General features: G+C 60.9%; 2 protein-coding genes across 5 annotated transcripts; one reads left to right on the top strand and one right to left on the bottom strand.

Annotated features, from left to right (window-relative positions):
- The first annotated feature begins 1,091 nt into the window (after positions 1-1,091).
- MAPK7 (mitogen-activated protein kinase 7) lies at positions 1,092-6,912 on the top strand. Of its 4 annotated transcripts, XM_042255725.1 has the most exons (7): positions 1,092-1,835; positions 2,324-2,560; positions 3,161-3,326; positions 4,182-5,260; positions 5,342-5,919; positions 6,180-6,313; positions 6,459-6,912. In XM_042255725.1, the coding sequence occupies exons 2-7, from the start codon at positions 2,329-2,331 to the stop codon at positions 6,610-6,612; spliced, it is 2,343 nt and encodes a 780-aa protein (XP_042111659.1). In that variant the 5' UTR covers positions 1,092-1,835; positions 2,324-2,328; the 3' UTR covers positions 6,613-6,912. The 4 variants fall into 4 exon arrangements, with proteins under 4 accessions (XP_042111659.1, XP_014954157.2, XP_060250823.1 ...); XM_015098671.3 differs by lacking the exon at positions 1,092-1,835 and having other exon boundaries at positions 1,950-2,560; XM_060394840.1 differs by lacking the exons at positions 1,092-1,835; positions 3,161-3,326 and having other exon boundaries at positions 2,356-2,560.
- Positions 6,913-7,004: 92 nt separating this feature from the next.
- On the bottom strand, positions 7,005-9,525 carry MFAP4 (microfibril associated protein 4). The gene is made up of 6 exons (XM_027974819.3): positions 9,473-9,525; positions 9,183-9,261; positions 8,820-8,974; positions 8,308-8,404; positions 8,049-8,231; positions 7,005-7,911 (listed from the first exon to the last, which is right to left on the bottom strand). Exons 1-6 carry the CDS (start codon positions 9,476-9,478, stop codon positions 7,664-7,666), a joined length of 768 nt encoding a protein of 255 aa, XP_027830620.1. The 5' UTR covers positions 9,479-9,525; the 3' UTR covers positions 7,005-7,663.
- Between the last annotated feature and the right edge of the window lie 3,324 nt (positions 9,526-12,849).

Below are 12,849 nucleotides of genomic sequence, written 5' to 3'. Positions count from 1 at the left end.
GTCACAGAACTGGGCATTGGGTTCCCTGAGAAGACATGTTTCTGGGTCCTGCAGGTTTATGCCCTCTCTTTTCACTGATGGACACTGCAGAACTTAATGCACACATACGTCAGAGTTAAGGAAGGTTGTCTACCGTGTCACTTAAGGAAAGGCCATCATGGAAATGTTTTCAGAACTCAGTGCAGAAAATGTCCACTCCCCATGAATATGGTTTATTAATGGTCAAGGCAAATCATGTAACAGATAATCTGGCTTTTTGCTATGCTTTCAGGAAAACCAGAACCAAAGGTATGGTTAACTCAGGAGGTCCAAGTGATCTTTCCATGTTTAAATACGAGGTATTTATTTGTCCTGCTGCTGCTGCTGCTAAGTCACTTCAGTTGTGTCCGACTCTGTGCGACCCCAGAGACAGCAGCCCACCAGGCTCCCCCGTCCCTGGGATTCTCCAGGCAAGAACACTGGAGCGGGTTGCCATTTCCTTCTTCAATGCATGAAAGTGAAAAGTGAAAGTGAAGTCGCTCAGTCATATCCGACTCTTAGCGACCCCATGGACTGCAGCCTACCAGGCTCCTCCGTCCACAGGATTTTCCAGGCAAGAGTACTGGAGTGGGGTGCCATTGCCTTCTCCATTTATTTGTCCTAGAGCTGACGTTACGCTCTCAGACATTTTCCCTGATGTTGTATTTTTAAAATGCAATCTCCACTTTTCCATCTTAATGTATGGGCCCCAGTGAATCTCCTAGAATTCACGGCAACCGACCCCCAAAGTATGGAAAAGAGTCAACAGAAAGAAGTTGTAACCACTAGAAAAGAGAAAGGGTTTCTGAAGTGCTGGAAATGTTCTCGATTTTTTTTTTCCTCCACGTGACTTCGATATACTGATATGTTCAGTTTGTGAATTTATTCATACACTTACGCTGTGTGGAACTTCCTGTAAGTATGTTTTAGTAAAAAATAAACCTCCCAACAGTGGGGAATGTAAACAAAATTCCTTTCCAGTCTAAGGGATGGACCCTCCCTAGGGCCCTCAGGCCTAACTTCTGGGATCCCCGCCCCCTGGCTCTCTTCTCCTCAGTCACTGGAGGACACACGACCTCCCGTGAGCCGCCTCAGGACGCAGAGGATCAGCGCTCGGCGCGCACTCGCTGCGAGGTCGAACGCTGGCCCTGAAGATTGGCAGGGCACTGGCTCCGGCGGAGCTCTGCCTCCTCCAGGCGCAGCTGACCCTGTGGCCCTGCCTGCTGCCCTGCAGCCACAGCGCGGGAGTCGCTGGACGGAGCCGCCCCACGGAAGGTTCACGGCAGAGGCTAGCGAACCGCTGGCCGAAGTCCGGGGCGCCGGAAGCTGAGCTGAGAGGACAGATACCGGAAGTCAGGGCGGCTTTGAGCCGACGCTCTAGAACCCGGAGGACCGGGATCTCTGTGGTTGGATGTGACGGATCACCGTCTACCTGGGACCACGCATTCCCAAGCGCCAGGCTTCCGGGGCCCATCGGGAAAACGGGGGACGCAAAACTCGGGCTTATAGGGGCTGATAAGGGAAGAGGGGCCTAAAGGGGACTGAGTGATGGTAACTACCGGTAACAGCCCTCCAAGATCCCGAGGCCACCAGCAACTGACCAGAGAGGACCTGGAAGATCGGAGCGGATGCGCGCGCGCGCACGTAGGAGGCGGTGCCTCGCAGTCTCGCGGCGCCCGGGGCTGCTGGCGCGCCTGCGTCCGAGGACCGAGCCAGGCGGCCGCGCCCCGGCTAAGCGCCGAGCGCGGGTTGGGTGGTTCCCTCCTGGAGACTGGACCAAGGCGCGGGCGCGGGTGAAGGCGTGGCTTCCTCGGAAGGTAGGCGCGGATTGGGGGAGCAAGTGGAAGGGGTGGGGACCTCAGTAAAGGCCATTCAAGGACTGGTCAGAGGCTGAGGGGAGTGGTCTTGAGGGGGCGGGGCGGGAGACCGGCGGAGTTGAGCGTTCCGCTGAGGTGGTGGCGGCTGCCAGACCTATTGAGGGAGCGGGTATTCGGGTCCCACCCCCCAACCCCGACCCCGGGGCTGGACGCCTGGGCGGCGTCGAGGGCCCGAGCGGCGTCGGGGTGAGGCACCATTAGCCTAGTGAGGACCAAGAAGAGCGGGCGGCCCGCCCCTCGCTTTCTTCCTGGACCGCGCCTCGCGGCGCCTCCCCCACCGCCGACCCCGCTTCCCGCGCTGGATTGAGCTGGGGGCTCCCGAGCGTGCGGGACGCGGAGTGCACGTGCTGCTCGGCCTGCGGGTCTGGAGCCTCCGAGGGGCCCCTGAGTCCGGGGCCGGGCCCCTCCTCGCCCGCGTGTCCACGCAGACGCCATGGCCGAGCCCCTGAAGGAGGACGACGGTGAGGACGGTTCCGGGGAGCCCCCTGGGCCGGTGAAAGCGGAACCCGCTGGCACCGCCGCCTCGGTGGCGGCCAAGAACCTGGCCCTGCTGAAGGCGCGGTCCTTCGACGTGACCTTCGACGTGGGGGACGAGTACGAGATCATCGAGACCATTGGCAACGGGGCCTACGGGGTAGTGTCCTCCGCGCGCCGCCGCCTCACTGGTGAGCGACCCTCCCGGCCGCTCTCATGTGTGGGAACCAAGTCCTGGGGGGGTGGGACCCGCCGTCCCAGCAGCCAGCAGAGAAGCTGGGATGTGAAATCTCAGTCAAGTCAGCAAGCAGGGGTTGGGCGCTGTCTGGGGGCCGGCCTCTGTGTTGGGCTCGGGTCTCTAGAAACTCTGCTGGCTCTGCCAGCGCAGCAGTCTGCTTCCTCCTTAGAAAGGTGACAGTCTGGGTGATATCAGAATGGAGGTTCACCGGAGTGCGTTGTGGAGCAGACAGCAGGCATTGGGTTGGTGGTGGGATGAAGAGGCCTGAGACGCACAGAGTGTAGGGCGGTACTGCTAACTAGCTGTGCAGTGTGCCCAACAAATTGCTGTGCCCAGGTCTCCATGTCTGTGACTTTGAGCTGTGTACCTGCCTTGGGACAGAGGTGAAGGGGAGATGTGGTCATGTACCTACTGTGCTCAGCACAGGATCTGGCACATAGTAGGTCCTCTGTGGTAGCTGTTGTCACATGCATAGCATATCGAAAGAGGCCATGTGCTACTCTGCAGCTCACCAGCTATCCCAAGTGGCATCTACTTTTCCCCTGTTCCCCAGGCCAGCAGGTGGCCATTAAGAAGATCCCTAATGCTTTTGACGTGGTGACCAATGCCAAGCGGACCCTCAGAGAGCTGAAGATCCTCAAGCACTTCAAGCATGACAACATCATTGCCATAAAGGACATCCTGAGGCCCACTGTACCCTATGGCGAGTTCAAATCTGTGTAAGGAGCAGGGATAGGGAGGGAGGCAGAGTTGGCACCTTTTCTGAAGGCTGGAGCCACTCTGCTAAAGTTCTGGAAGGGCAGCTGAACCTAATGTAGGGTAGGCTGGGGAAATTCCCATGACTCCAGGACCAGTGCTCCCTAAGGGTTTGCCAGGGACAGCTATGATTTCTTCAAAGAAAGTATAGAAGTGACAGGTTTATAGAATCTCAGTATGTGTGCATGCTAAGTCACTTCAGTCATGTCTTGACTTTTTGCGACCCTGTGGACTGTAGCTTGCCAGGCTCCTCTGTCCCTGGGGATTCTCCAGGCAAGGATGCTCAAGTGGGTTCCCATGCCCTCCTCCAAGAGATCTTTCCTGACTCAGAGATCGAACCCGCGTCTCCTGCGTTGGCAGGTGGGTTCTTTACTGCTGGTGCCACCTGGGAAGCCCAGAATCTCAGTATATAGCATGGCAAATGTAGGGTATTCATCCTATGTCTGTTCTTTCCTATTCCAGTAGCAGACGTCACTAGTCAGTCACAGAACACTGTCCTGCAGATTGCAGAAGCCTTTAAATTTTCATCATAGCCTTTCAAGCAGCCACTACCACACAACGAAGAGGGCCCCCAAACTAAACCCTGGGGGCCAGGCTGGTCTAGTCCAGCCTCATCTTTTCTCTGATGAGAAAAGCTAGGCCTGGAGAGAAAAGTGATTTCACTTGAGTCCATGGAAAAGTTGTAGAGAATCTTGATACCATGCGGGCAGCCCCTGCAGGGTCTAAGAGTAAGACCTTGACCTGTCTGGAGCTGGGAGGGCGTGACAGTGGGGTTGGAGTTTGGGCAAGACAGCCTGCGTCTCTCCCCTGCCTCTCAGCTACGTGGTCCTGGACCTGATGGAGAGCGACCTGCACCAGATCATCCATTCCTCACAGCCGCTGACACTGGAGCATGTGCGCTACTTCCTGTACCAGCTGCTGCGGGGCCTCAAGTACATGCACTCGGCTCAGGTCATCCACCGCGACCTCAAGCCCTCCAATCTGCTGGTGAACGAGAACTGCGAGCTCAAGATTGGGGACTTTGGCATGGCCCGTGGCCTGTGCACCTCGCCCGCTGAGCACCAGTACTTCATGACTGAGTATGTGGCCACTCGCTGGTACCGCGCCCCCGAGCTCATGCTCTCGCTGCATGAGTACACGCAGGCCATTGACCTGTGGTCCGTGGGCTGCATCTTTGGGGAGATGCTGGCCCGGCGCCAACTCTTCCCAGGCAAAAACTATGTGCACCAGCTGCAGCTGATCATGACGGTGCTGGGTACCCCGTCGCCGGCCGTGATTCAGGCTGTGGGAGCTGAGAGGGTGCGGGCCTATATCCAGAGCCTGCCACCACGCCAGCCTGTGCCCTGGGAGACGGTGTACCCGGGTGCTGACCGCCAGGCGCTCTCCCTACTGGGGCGCATGCTACGTTTCGAGCCCAGCGCCCGTGTCTCCGCAGCTGCTGCCCTCCGCCACCCCTTCCTGGCCAAGTACCATGACCCTGACGACGAGCCTGACTGTGCCCCGCCCTTTGACTTTGCCTTTGACCGCGAAGCCCTCACGCGGGAGCGCATTAAGGAGGCCATCGTGGCGGAGATCGAGGACTTCCACGCACGGCGCGAGGGCATTCGCCAGCAGATCCGCTTCCAGCCTTCCCTGCAGCCTGTGGCCAGCGAGCCCAGCTGCCCCGACGTGGAAATGCCCAGCCCCTGGGCTCCGAGTGGGGACTGCGCCATGGAGTCCCCTCCACCAGCCCCACTGCCGTGCCCTGGCCCTGCGCCCGACACCATCGATCTGACCCTGCAACCGCCCCCACCAGCCAGTGAACCAGCCCCTCCAAAGAAGGAGGGGGCCATCTCAGACAACACCAAGGCTGCCCTCAAGGCTGCCTTGCTCAAGTCCTTGCGGAGCCGGCTCCGAGGTGCCTGGCTGGGGAATGGGGGGCAGAGGGGGAACCCCTGCCTGGACTGACTCTTACCTTACCTTCCCATCCTCCTCACAGATGGCCCCAGTGCCCCCCTGGAAGCTCCTGAGCCTCGGAAGCCGGTGACTGCTCAGGAGCGCCAGCGGGAGCGGGAGGAGAAACGCCGACGGCGGCAGGAGCGGGCCAAGGAGCGGGAGAAGAGGCGGCAGGAGCGCGAGCGCAAGGAGCGGGGCGCGGGGGTCTCGGGGGGCCCCTCCGCTGACCCCCTGGCTGGGCTGGTGCTCAGTGAAAACGACCGCAGCCTGCTGGAGCGTTGGACTCGCATGGCCCAGCCCCCTGCCCCCGCGCCCACAGCCCGGCCCCCCAGCCCTCCCGCTGGCCCTGCCACCCAGCCCACTGGGCCCCTGCCACAGCCGGCCTGCCCACCCCCTGCACCTGCAGCTGGCCCTGCTGCTCCCCAGACCACTGCCACCTCCAGCCTTCTGGCCCCCCAGCCACTGGTGCCGCCCCCTGGGCTGCCCGGCCCCAGTGCCCTGAGTGTTCTCCCTTACTTCCCCTCTGGCCCACCCCCTCCAGACCCCGGGGGGGCCCCACAGCCCTCCACATCGGAGTCACCTGACGTCACCCTGGTGACCCAGCAGCTGTCCAAGTCGCAGGTGAGAGAGAGGCCTGGTCGTGGGGATGCCTGGGTCTGACGCGGGGGAGGTGGGCTCTGAGGTTGTTGAGGCCAGAGCCTAATGCTGACGAGCAGATTGTTGGAGACCCCAGCCCACGCTCAGGGTTTTTTGAGGCTGGCGCTGTCACCGCTGCTGTCCAGGCCCGGGCATGGGTGGGGCTGTATCATGGCCGGGCACCCTGCCAACCTCAGTCTGCTCTTGGTGGTGCCTGTGTTGTGAGCTGCCGTCATCCCCTGCAGGTGGAGGACCCTTTGCCCCCCGTGTTCTCGGGCACCCCCAAGGGCAGTGGAGCTGGCTATGGTGTTGGCTTTGACCTGGAGGAATTCCTAAACCAGTCTTTTGACATGGGTGTGGCTGATGGGCCACAAGACGGGTAAGAGCTGGGTCTGACGTTTTGAGTTGGGCTGTGGGTCCAATGGGGCTCTGGGTCCGGTGGGGCTCTGGGTTTGGTAGGGCTGTCGGTTGGGGCTCCCTCTGCAGGAGGAGCCTCTCACCCTGTCTCCCCGCCGCACCCACAGCCAAGCAGACTCAGCCTCGCTCTCAGCCTCCCTGCTCGCTGACTGGCTCGAGGGCCACGGCATGAACCCTGCCGACATCGAGTCCCTGCAGCGTGAGATCCAGATGGATTCCCCCATGCTGCTGGCCGACCTGCCTGACCTCCAGGAGCCCTGAGTCCCGCAGTCCGTGCCTTGCTGCCAGGGGCAGACCCAGCTCCGAGATCTGCAGGACTGTCCTGCTGGAGCCCTGCGCCCGGTCGGGGAATCAGCTCAGATCATTCTGCAGCTTCATCTCAGACCCACCCTGTGGCCTTAAGCAGCCACCTGAGCCAGCACAAGCCACACCAAGAGGGGGAGCCCCTCCCCCAAGCGATTCTTTTCAGTATCATAATTTTATTATTATTATTATTACATTATTATGATGACAGTTTTTTTGCCCTCGGAAGGTTGCCTGTGAAATACAAGGTCTCCTCTAGTGCCTGTCTCCAGGGTGTGTTTTCGGAGTCGAGGACAGTGTGCCGTCATGGGGGCAGGCAAAGGTATCTGCGTGCACAACAGTAAGGCCGGTTCGTTCAGGTCCTGAGGTTTATTGAGACCTCCACTCCCACCTGCTCCCAGCCCCACAGAGGTGGTCCTCTGACCCTCGCACAGTCACACTCACCCCCGGGGCGGGTGGGGGGACCTCACATCTGCGCCCGCCTTGGCTGTGGCGTTTTAGGGTGGCCTGTGGGAGCTGTGGCGAAATACAGTTTGGGTGTTGCGCTTCAGGTGCCTGGGTCAGGCAGGCAGGGGGCCGCTGAGCATGAGTGCAGTGGGGCCGGGCCGTGGTGCTCACGCCAGGGGAACACGGGGGTGGGAGGAGGGTGAAGGGCCAGCCAGTGGGACTGCTGGGGTAGCCTGGCAGATGCCAGGAGAGGTCTACAGGCTCGGCCGGCAGAGGCCGCGGTCAGGAATCTGGCTAAAGTGGGACACAGCCCCGTGTCCTTCGGGACAGGGTCTGAGTCCGGGCTGGACCGCGGTGCCTTTTGGAGGTGTGGGACGCTGCGGCAGCATAGCCTCGGGTGGCAGGGAGCAGGGGCCTGGCCGAGAGGTGGATGCCAGGGATGTGATGGGGACATCCAGCTGGAACCACGGGGGCCTGGCCGAGGCGGTGCTGAGAGCAGCGGAGCTGCCGGTGAGCTGGGTGGGATGGGGAAGGGGCGGTGGGCCGCGAGGGGGCCAGCCCCTCAGGCCCGGCGGATCTTCATCTCGGTGCGCTTGAGCGAGTAGTAGAAGCCCTTCCACTGGGCCCAGTTGATGCCATTGGCGTAGGAGAGGTGGGAGCCGCCCAGGTAGAAGCCGTTGAGGTTGGCGAAGTGGCAGCTGCGGAACCAGAAGGCGCCCGAGGAGAGCGCTGCACAGTTCTGCACGAAGAGGTCCTGGTCTCGGTCAAAGGTGGAGAACTTCTGGCCGCTGTGGTAGGTCAGCGAGTCGCCTGGCGGAGGGGTGGGGCACAGGGCAGCTGAGATAGGAGGGCGGCCTGGGAGGGCCCCCTGAGCCAGACGCGGAGTGGCGGTGCTTAGGCCCAGCGCCCTTCCCCACCCCCAGCCCCACACAAATGGCGGAGTGTACCTGCCCCGCCGTCCTCAAAGCCTGACACGTAGAGGGTGTAGCCGTCCTCCTCCGCGCTGACGGCGTTGGGTGAGATGGAGAAGTCGGCGTACTTGGCGAAGGCCGTGTTGTTCTCAAAGTCCTCCAGGTCCACCCGCAGCTCGTACTTCTGCTTCAGTGTCAGCAGGTGCATGTTCTGCAGCCCTGAGAAGGGGGTGCAGTTGGCTGGTCAGCAGGGCCCTGGCTCCAGGGGCCCCCAGCCCACTGGGCCCTGCCTTACCCAGCCAGTACTCCCCGTCAGCCCGGCCAAAGCCCAGCTTGTAGTCATTCCAGCCCCGGAAGAAGCTCACTGAGCCGTTGAATCTCTTCTGGAAAACCTGGAGCAGAGAGGGTGGGCCTGGGTGCCTGAGGGGCTGGGGGCAGTGCCCTCACCCAGGCACAGACCCTGTGAGGCTAAGGTGGTTTGTGAAAGGACCAAGTGGGGGCCAAGAGGAGGTGCGTGCTGGCCCCAGGGGCAAGAGCAGGTGGAGGGAGCCGGCGGGCTGGAGTTCAGGCACCTGGGGTGGAGTCTGGCACTGGCTGTGTGACTTGGGCAAGTTACTGCACCTCTCTGGGCTCCAGACTGTCATTTGTAAGGGGCACCTTGCTCCCAGGGTTATGGTGCGATGCAGTGCAGCCCCTAACCTACCTTAGGTGCCTAGTGTTTGGGGGTGGTGGCGCTCCACACACTGCTGTGAGCGTCGTCCCAGGCTCACAGCCATGCAATGTGCCCCCTGTCCCCCCTCCACTCACCGTCCACTTCCCGCCCTCCGTGGTCATGTCGCAGAAGACAGGCACGGGCACGCTGGGGCCTGAGGGGTAGATGAGGTACACGCCATCCGCCTGGTAGCCCTGGGCGTAGATGTCATCACAGTCCAGGGGCAGCTGGAGGCACGACTTCTCCAGAGCTGCGGCAGGTGAGGAGAAGGGGCCTGAGGCGACAGACACCTCCGCACCCCATGCCTGCCTCCCTCCCTAGGCCAGGGGTGCCAACTGGCTGGCCCACCCGCCCCATCTTAACAGGTTCAGCCAGCCCCACTCCCAGCTGTGAGGGCCTGGGACAGCCCCTCGCCCAGCCTGTCACCCAGCCTGCCGGCCAGGAGCGAGGCAGCTTACCATCTCCCCGGATCCCCAGGAGCTGGGGAGCGCAGGGGCCAGCGGAGAGCAGTAGCAGCAGCGGCAGGACCAGGAGGGCCTGGCGACAGGAGAGCAGGGTCAGCACCCAGCCCTGGAGCCCCTGTCTCCCTGCACTTGCCCCTCACAGGAGCCAGCCCCGCCAGGAGCCCCTGGTCTGCCCTGCCACCTCCACCTCCTCTGGGACAGGCTTGCGACAGCCCCCGTCTGTCCGTGAGGGCCCTCTGCGCACGGTGGGCTCAGCCCATACGGCCCTCTTCCCAGCCCCGTACCTCCATGCTGCGAGCTGGGCTCCGAGCTGGGCTCCAGCGGCTGGGTGTCTGCTGTCCCAGACTCTGTCCGCCCAGAGTTATGTGCTGGGCCCCCAGCCAGCCGCCTGCCCCGCCCCGCGGCTGCAGCACCCCTTCCCCTCCCCCGCTCCACTCATGCTGTCGGGGACCCGGGATGGGCCTGGGCCAAGGGACCACCTGGATCTCATTAGGCCTGTCTGGGCAAATCGCAGAGGACGTCCACGCCCCGCAGACACCCCCGGACCCCTCCGCCGGCACCCCAGCCCCTGCCCTGCTTCCTGACGGCCCCCCTGCTCATGTCTGTTTATTTTCTCCCTCCTTCCCTGGCCTGGGTTTCATTAGCCGTGGTCTTTGTCCAGGGGAAGGCTGGGGTGAGGGTGTGGGGGTATGTCTAGGTTCTGGGGAGGGGAGGCCCGTTCCGGGGAGCAGAGGTGGGGTGGGGGGTAGCTCCAGAGCTCCCGATGAGGGGGCCGTGCCGGGGCCCAGGCTGGGGCCGGGCGTCTCCTGGCAGGGCTGGGACATTGCTGAGCTGTGAGCACAGGCCGCAGGCGTCCAAGGGCTGTCTGCCAGCCCAAGCCAGGGCCCCTCTCCAGCCCCCTGCAGCAGGCCCCCTCCCTCCCCCTCTCACACAGTCCTCCTCTGTTTTTCTTTCTCTTGCCCCATCGACGTCTTCCAAATGCCTTCACTGGGCCCGTCCCACCTCAGTCAGTTGCCTCAGCCCTGAAGCCCACCTCGCGTCCTGCCCCCTGAGCCTCCGGCTCCGTCTCTGCCTCAGGCTCCCTCTCTCAGGGCTCCGGCCTCTGCTCAGGCTTCCAGGACAGTCTTCCCTGGGGGCCACCCTGCCACCTTCCCTACCGCCTCCTTCCCCTGCCCCCTACTCCAGGCCTCCCCGTGGCCTCAGGCCTGAGGCTGGGCTTCTCATCTTGGACTTGACAGGAGAGTTAAGTGTGACTCTGGCCCACCTGGAGGGCCTCAACCATGGCTGCTTGTGACCCCCGAAGTGCAGCCCAGCCACACCAGGCTTGTCCCGAGGAGGTCCCAGCTGAGCCCGCTCTGTTCCCTGAGGGGCCACCTGCCTGCTCCTTACTTGGCCTTGACCGTTGTTGGGCTGGTGTCGCTGGTGTCGCGGCCCACTTGTGGGTCAGACATCTGAGCACCTGCTGTGTTGGCTGCCCACGGAGTGGCAAATGCAGGCACCAGACAGTTCATCACACATGTCACGTGTGTTGAGGAGCAGTGTTGGTTGAGCGGATGAGATGTGCAAAGGCTCAAAGTAAGAGCAGCGCCGGCCCCGGCCCCTTCTCCCTCCTGAGTCCTGGCCCCTTGAGTTTGTGAACGCTGATGACGGTCTTCTCTTCATAGCTGTGTGTGTCCTGGGGGAACCTGGAGCCAGTCTGCCTGCACCCAAGTCCAAGTTGTGCCACCTGTTAGCTGCGTAACTTTGGACAGTTTCCCTAGCCTCTTTGGGCCTTGGTTAGCCCCTCTGTAGAACGAGGCCTGTGGTTGGGAACACACCAGGTGCCTGGCGCAGGGCCCACGGTTGATAACTATGTAGTGAATAGTCACCCTCATCATCATAAATGTAATAATTGTGTAATAATTTTTCTGCTGTGAACAGATTGCCTGAAATGGGACTTTTAGCCTCATCTGTGGAAGAGACGGTGGTCTTCCTCTCAAGAGCCGTTCTTCCCTTAGTCTTGAGTAGTGAGGTCCTGCCTCTTCACTAGCCCCAGTGGTCCAGCCTCCCTTACTGAGGCCACATGTCTGAAATCTGGCCAAAAAGATGCACATGGATGTGGTGCAAAGGCAGCCGCTCTTCCCTCTTCTCTGAGCCCTCTGACCTGTCTGTGGGCACAGCAGCTGGACAGGGAGGAGGAGGCCCCTCCCATGGGTGGTAGGGGGTGATCGGGGAGGAGCTCAGTCCCTTGGACTTCGTGGCATGGTCGAGAGCCAGCCCTGACTGCCCTTCCCCAGGCCTCTTTCAGGCCGCAGAGAAAGGAACTTCTATCTAGTTTTAAGCCTCTTTGGGCTCTTTCCTGTTACACACAGCTGAATCTAATCCTAAGACATCTATTCTTTCAGCTAATTTTAGCACAGGCTACAGCAAGGAAAGTAATGGATAATCAGTCTTCAAAACTAATAAAATGTAAACTTAAAAAAAAATACTAATAAACATGTCCTAATTCTGGCATCAAAGACTTCTGCCGAGTACAGCTAATAAGCCTAGGCCCCACCCCCTCCCCCCGAAGAAACCCAGAACACACACACCAAAAACAGAAGAGGAAAGACGGGGTAATTAAGGAGTGAGGTGGTCCCTATTGTATTTTGCTTGTTAATTTTTTCTTAAAACCTTCACGTGGGTCAGCAAAGCAGGCATTCTGCTTGTTGGGTGTGGTAGGGTTTAGATGCACTCTTCAGGGACAGAAATCTGGCCCCATGCACTCCCTGTGAAGGTGGTGTCTGATGGAAACCCTTGAATGTCCTGAAGACATATTAGTGGGCATGTTTATTGGCCACCGAGCATGGACATGTCTTCCTGGGTTTGGGGGAGCCCCTGCCTGGAATGGTTGGTTGGTTTTGCAGATCTAATCTGCTGCCCTGGGACCCACTGTGGGAGGTGTTGATTTAAGCCAGGGTGGGGGAATCCACTCCAATGCATTGGAGTGCCAGTCACCCCCAGCATGTCTGCTCCTGGGTCACTGGCTGGGCAGCGGTAACTTTGCAGGTGAGGTGCTGGGTCTCGTCAGCTCTGCCTGGGCTGCCAGCCCTGAGCTTGGGTCTCAGTTCCTTGCTGCTTGGTTTATTCTGGTTATGAGTCTGAGGAAGTCCCCTTGCTGTGAGTGAGGGGCTTCTCTGACCAGCATTGCCAGGAGGCGGGAGAACTTGGGGTGATGGGATGGGGCAGTGGGCCCACTGGACAGGCCTGCTGTGGCCCCCACCCCACAGGCCTTGCACGGGTCACCTGCCCACTGTGCTCCACCTGTCTGTCCTGCTCTGGCCCGGTGGGCCCAGCTGCTGGCTGAATTTGGCCCTTAGCAAGCACCAGCTAGGCGTGGGGGGAGAGGTGCTCCCAGGCCCACCCTGCCAGGACCCTAGTTTGGCAATGGCTGTGTCCCCTCTCCACCCCAAGACAGCTCCCATGTAACCACCCCAGCTGGCCCTGACGACCTGCCTCCTCCCTTTATCCCTGCAGCCCAGGGTGGTCCCAGGTGCCTTCCTTAAGGCCCACAGCCCAGTGACAGTCACTTCATGAAATTCTCTACAAAGCAGAGCAGCTAAGTCTGCCTTTGTTCCCTGCCAGATCCTGGATGATACAGGTCTGATGCTGATTTTGTCCTGAAAGCCTGGCAGCCTGCAGA

The sequence above is a fragment of the Ovis aries genome, chromosome 11 (genome assembly GCF_016772045.2).
Source record: "Ovis aries strain OAR_USU_Benz2616 breed Rambouillet chromosome 11, ARS-UI_Ramb_v3.0, whole genome shotgun sequence".
NCBI classification, from domain to species: Eukaryota; Metazoa; Chordata; class Mammalia; order Artiodactyla; family Bovidae; genus Ovis; species Ovis aries.
Note: the sequence above shows the minus strand (reverse complement) of the source record. Positions and strands in the feature narration are given on the sequence as shown.

Coding starts and splice junctions, on each gene's coding strand:
- MAPK7 (XM_042255725.1), top strand. CDS start 2,329: ATGGCCGAGCCCCTGAAGGAGGACGACGGTGAGGACGGTTCCGGGGAG. Junction 5,920..6,179: donor AGCAGCTGTCCAAGTCGCAG/GTGAGAGAGAGG, acceptor CATCCCCTGCAG/GTGGAGGACCCTTTGCCCCC. Junction 6,314..6,458: donor GCTGATGGGCCACAAGACGG/GTAAGAGCTGGG, acceptor CCGCACCCACAG/CCAAGCAGACTCAGCCTCGC.
- MFAP4 (XM_027974819.3), bottom strand. Junction 8,232..8,307: donor TGACGGGGAGTACTGGCTGG/GTAAGGCAGGGC, acceptor CCCCCTTCTCAG/GGCTGCAGAACATGCACCTG. Junction 7,912..8,048: donor CTTTGAGGACGGCGGGGCAG/GTACACTCCGCC, acceptor CCCCTCCGCCAG/GCGACTCGCTGACCTACCAC.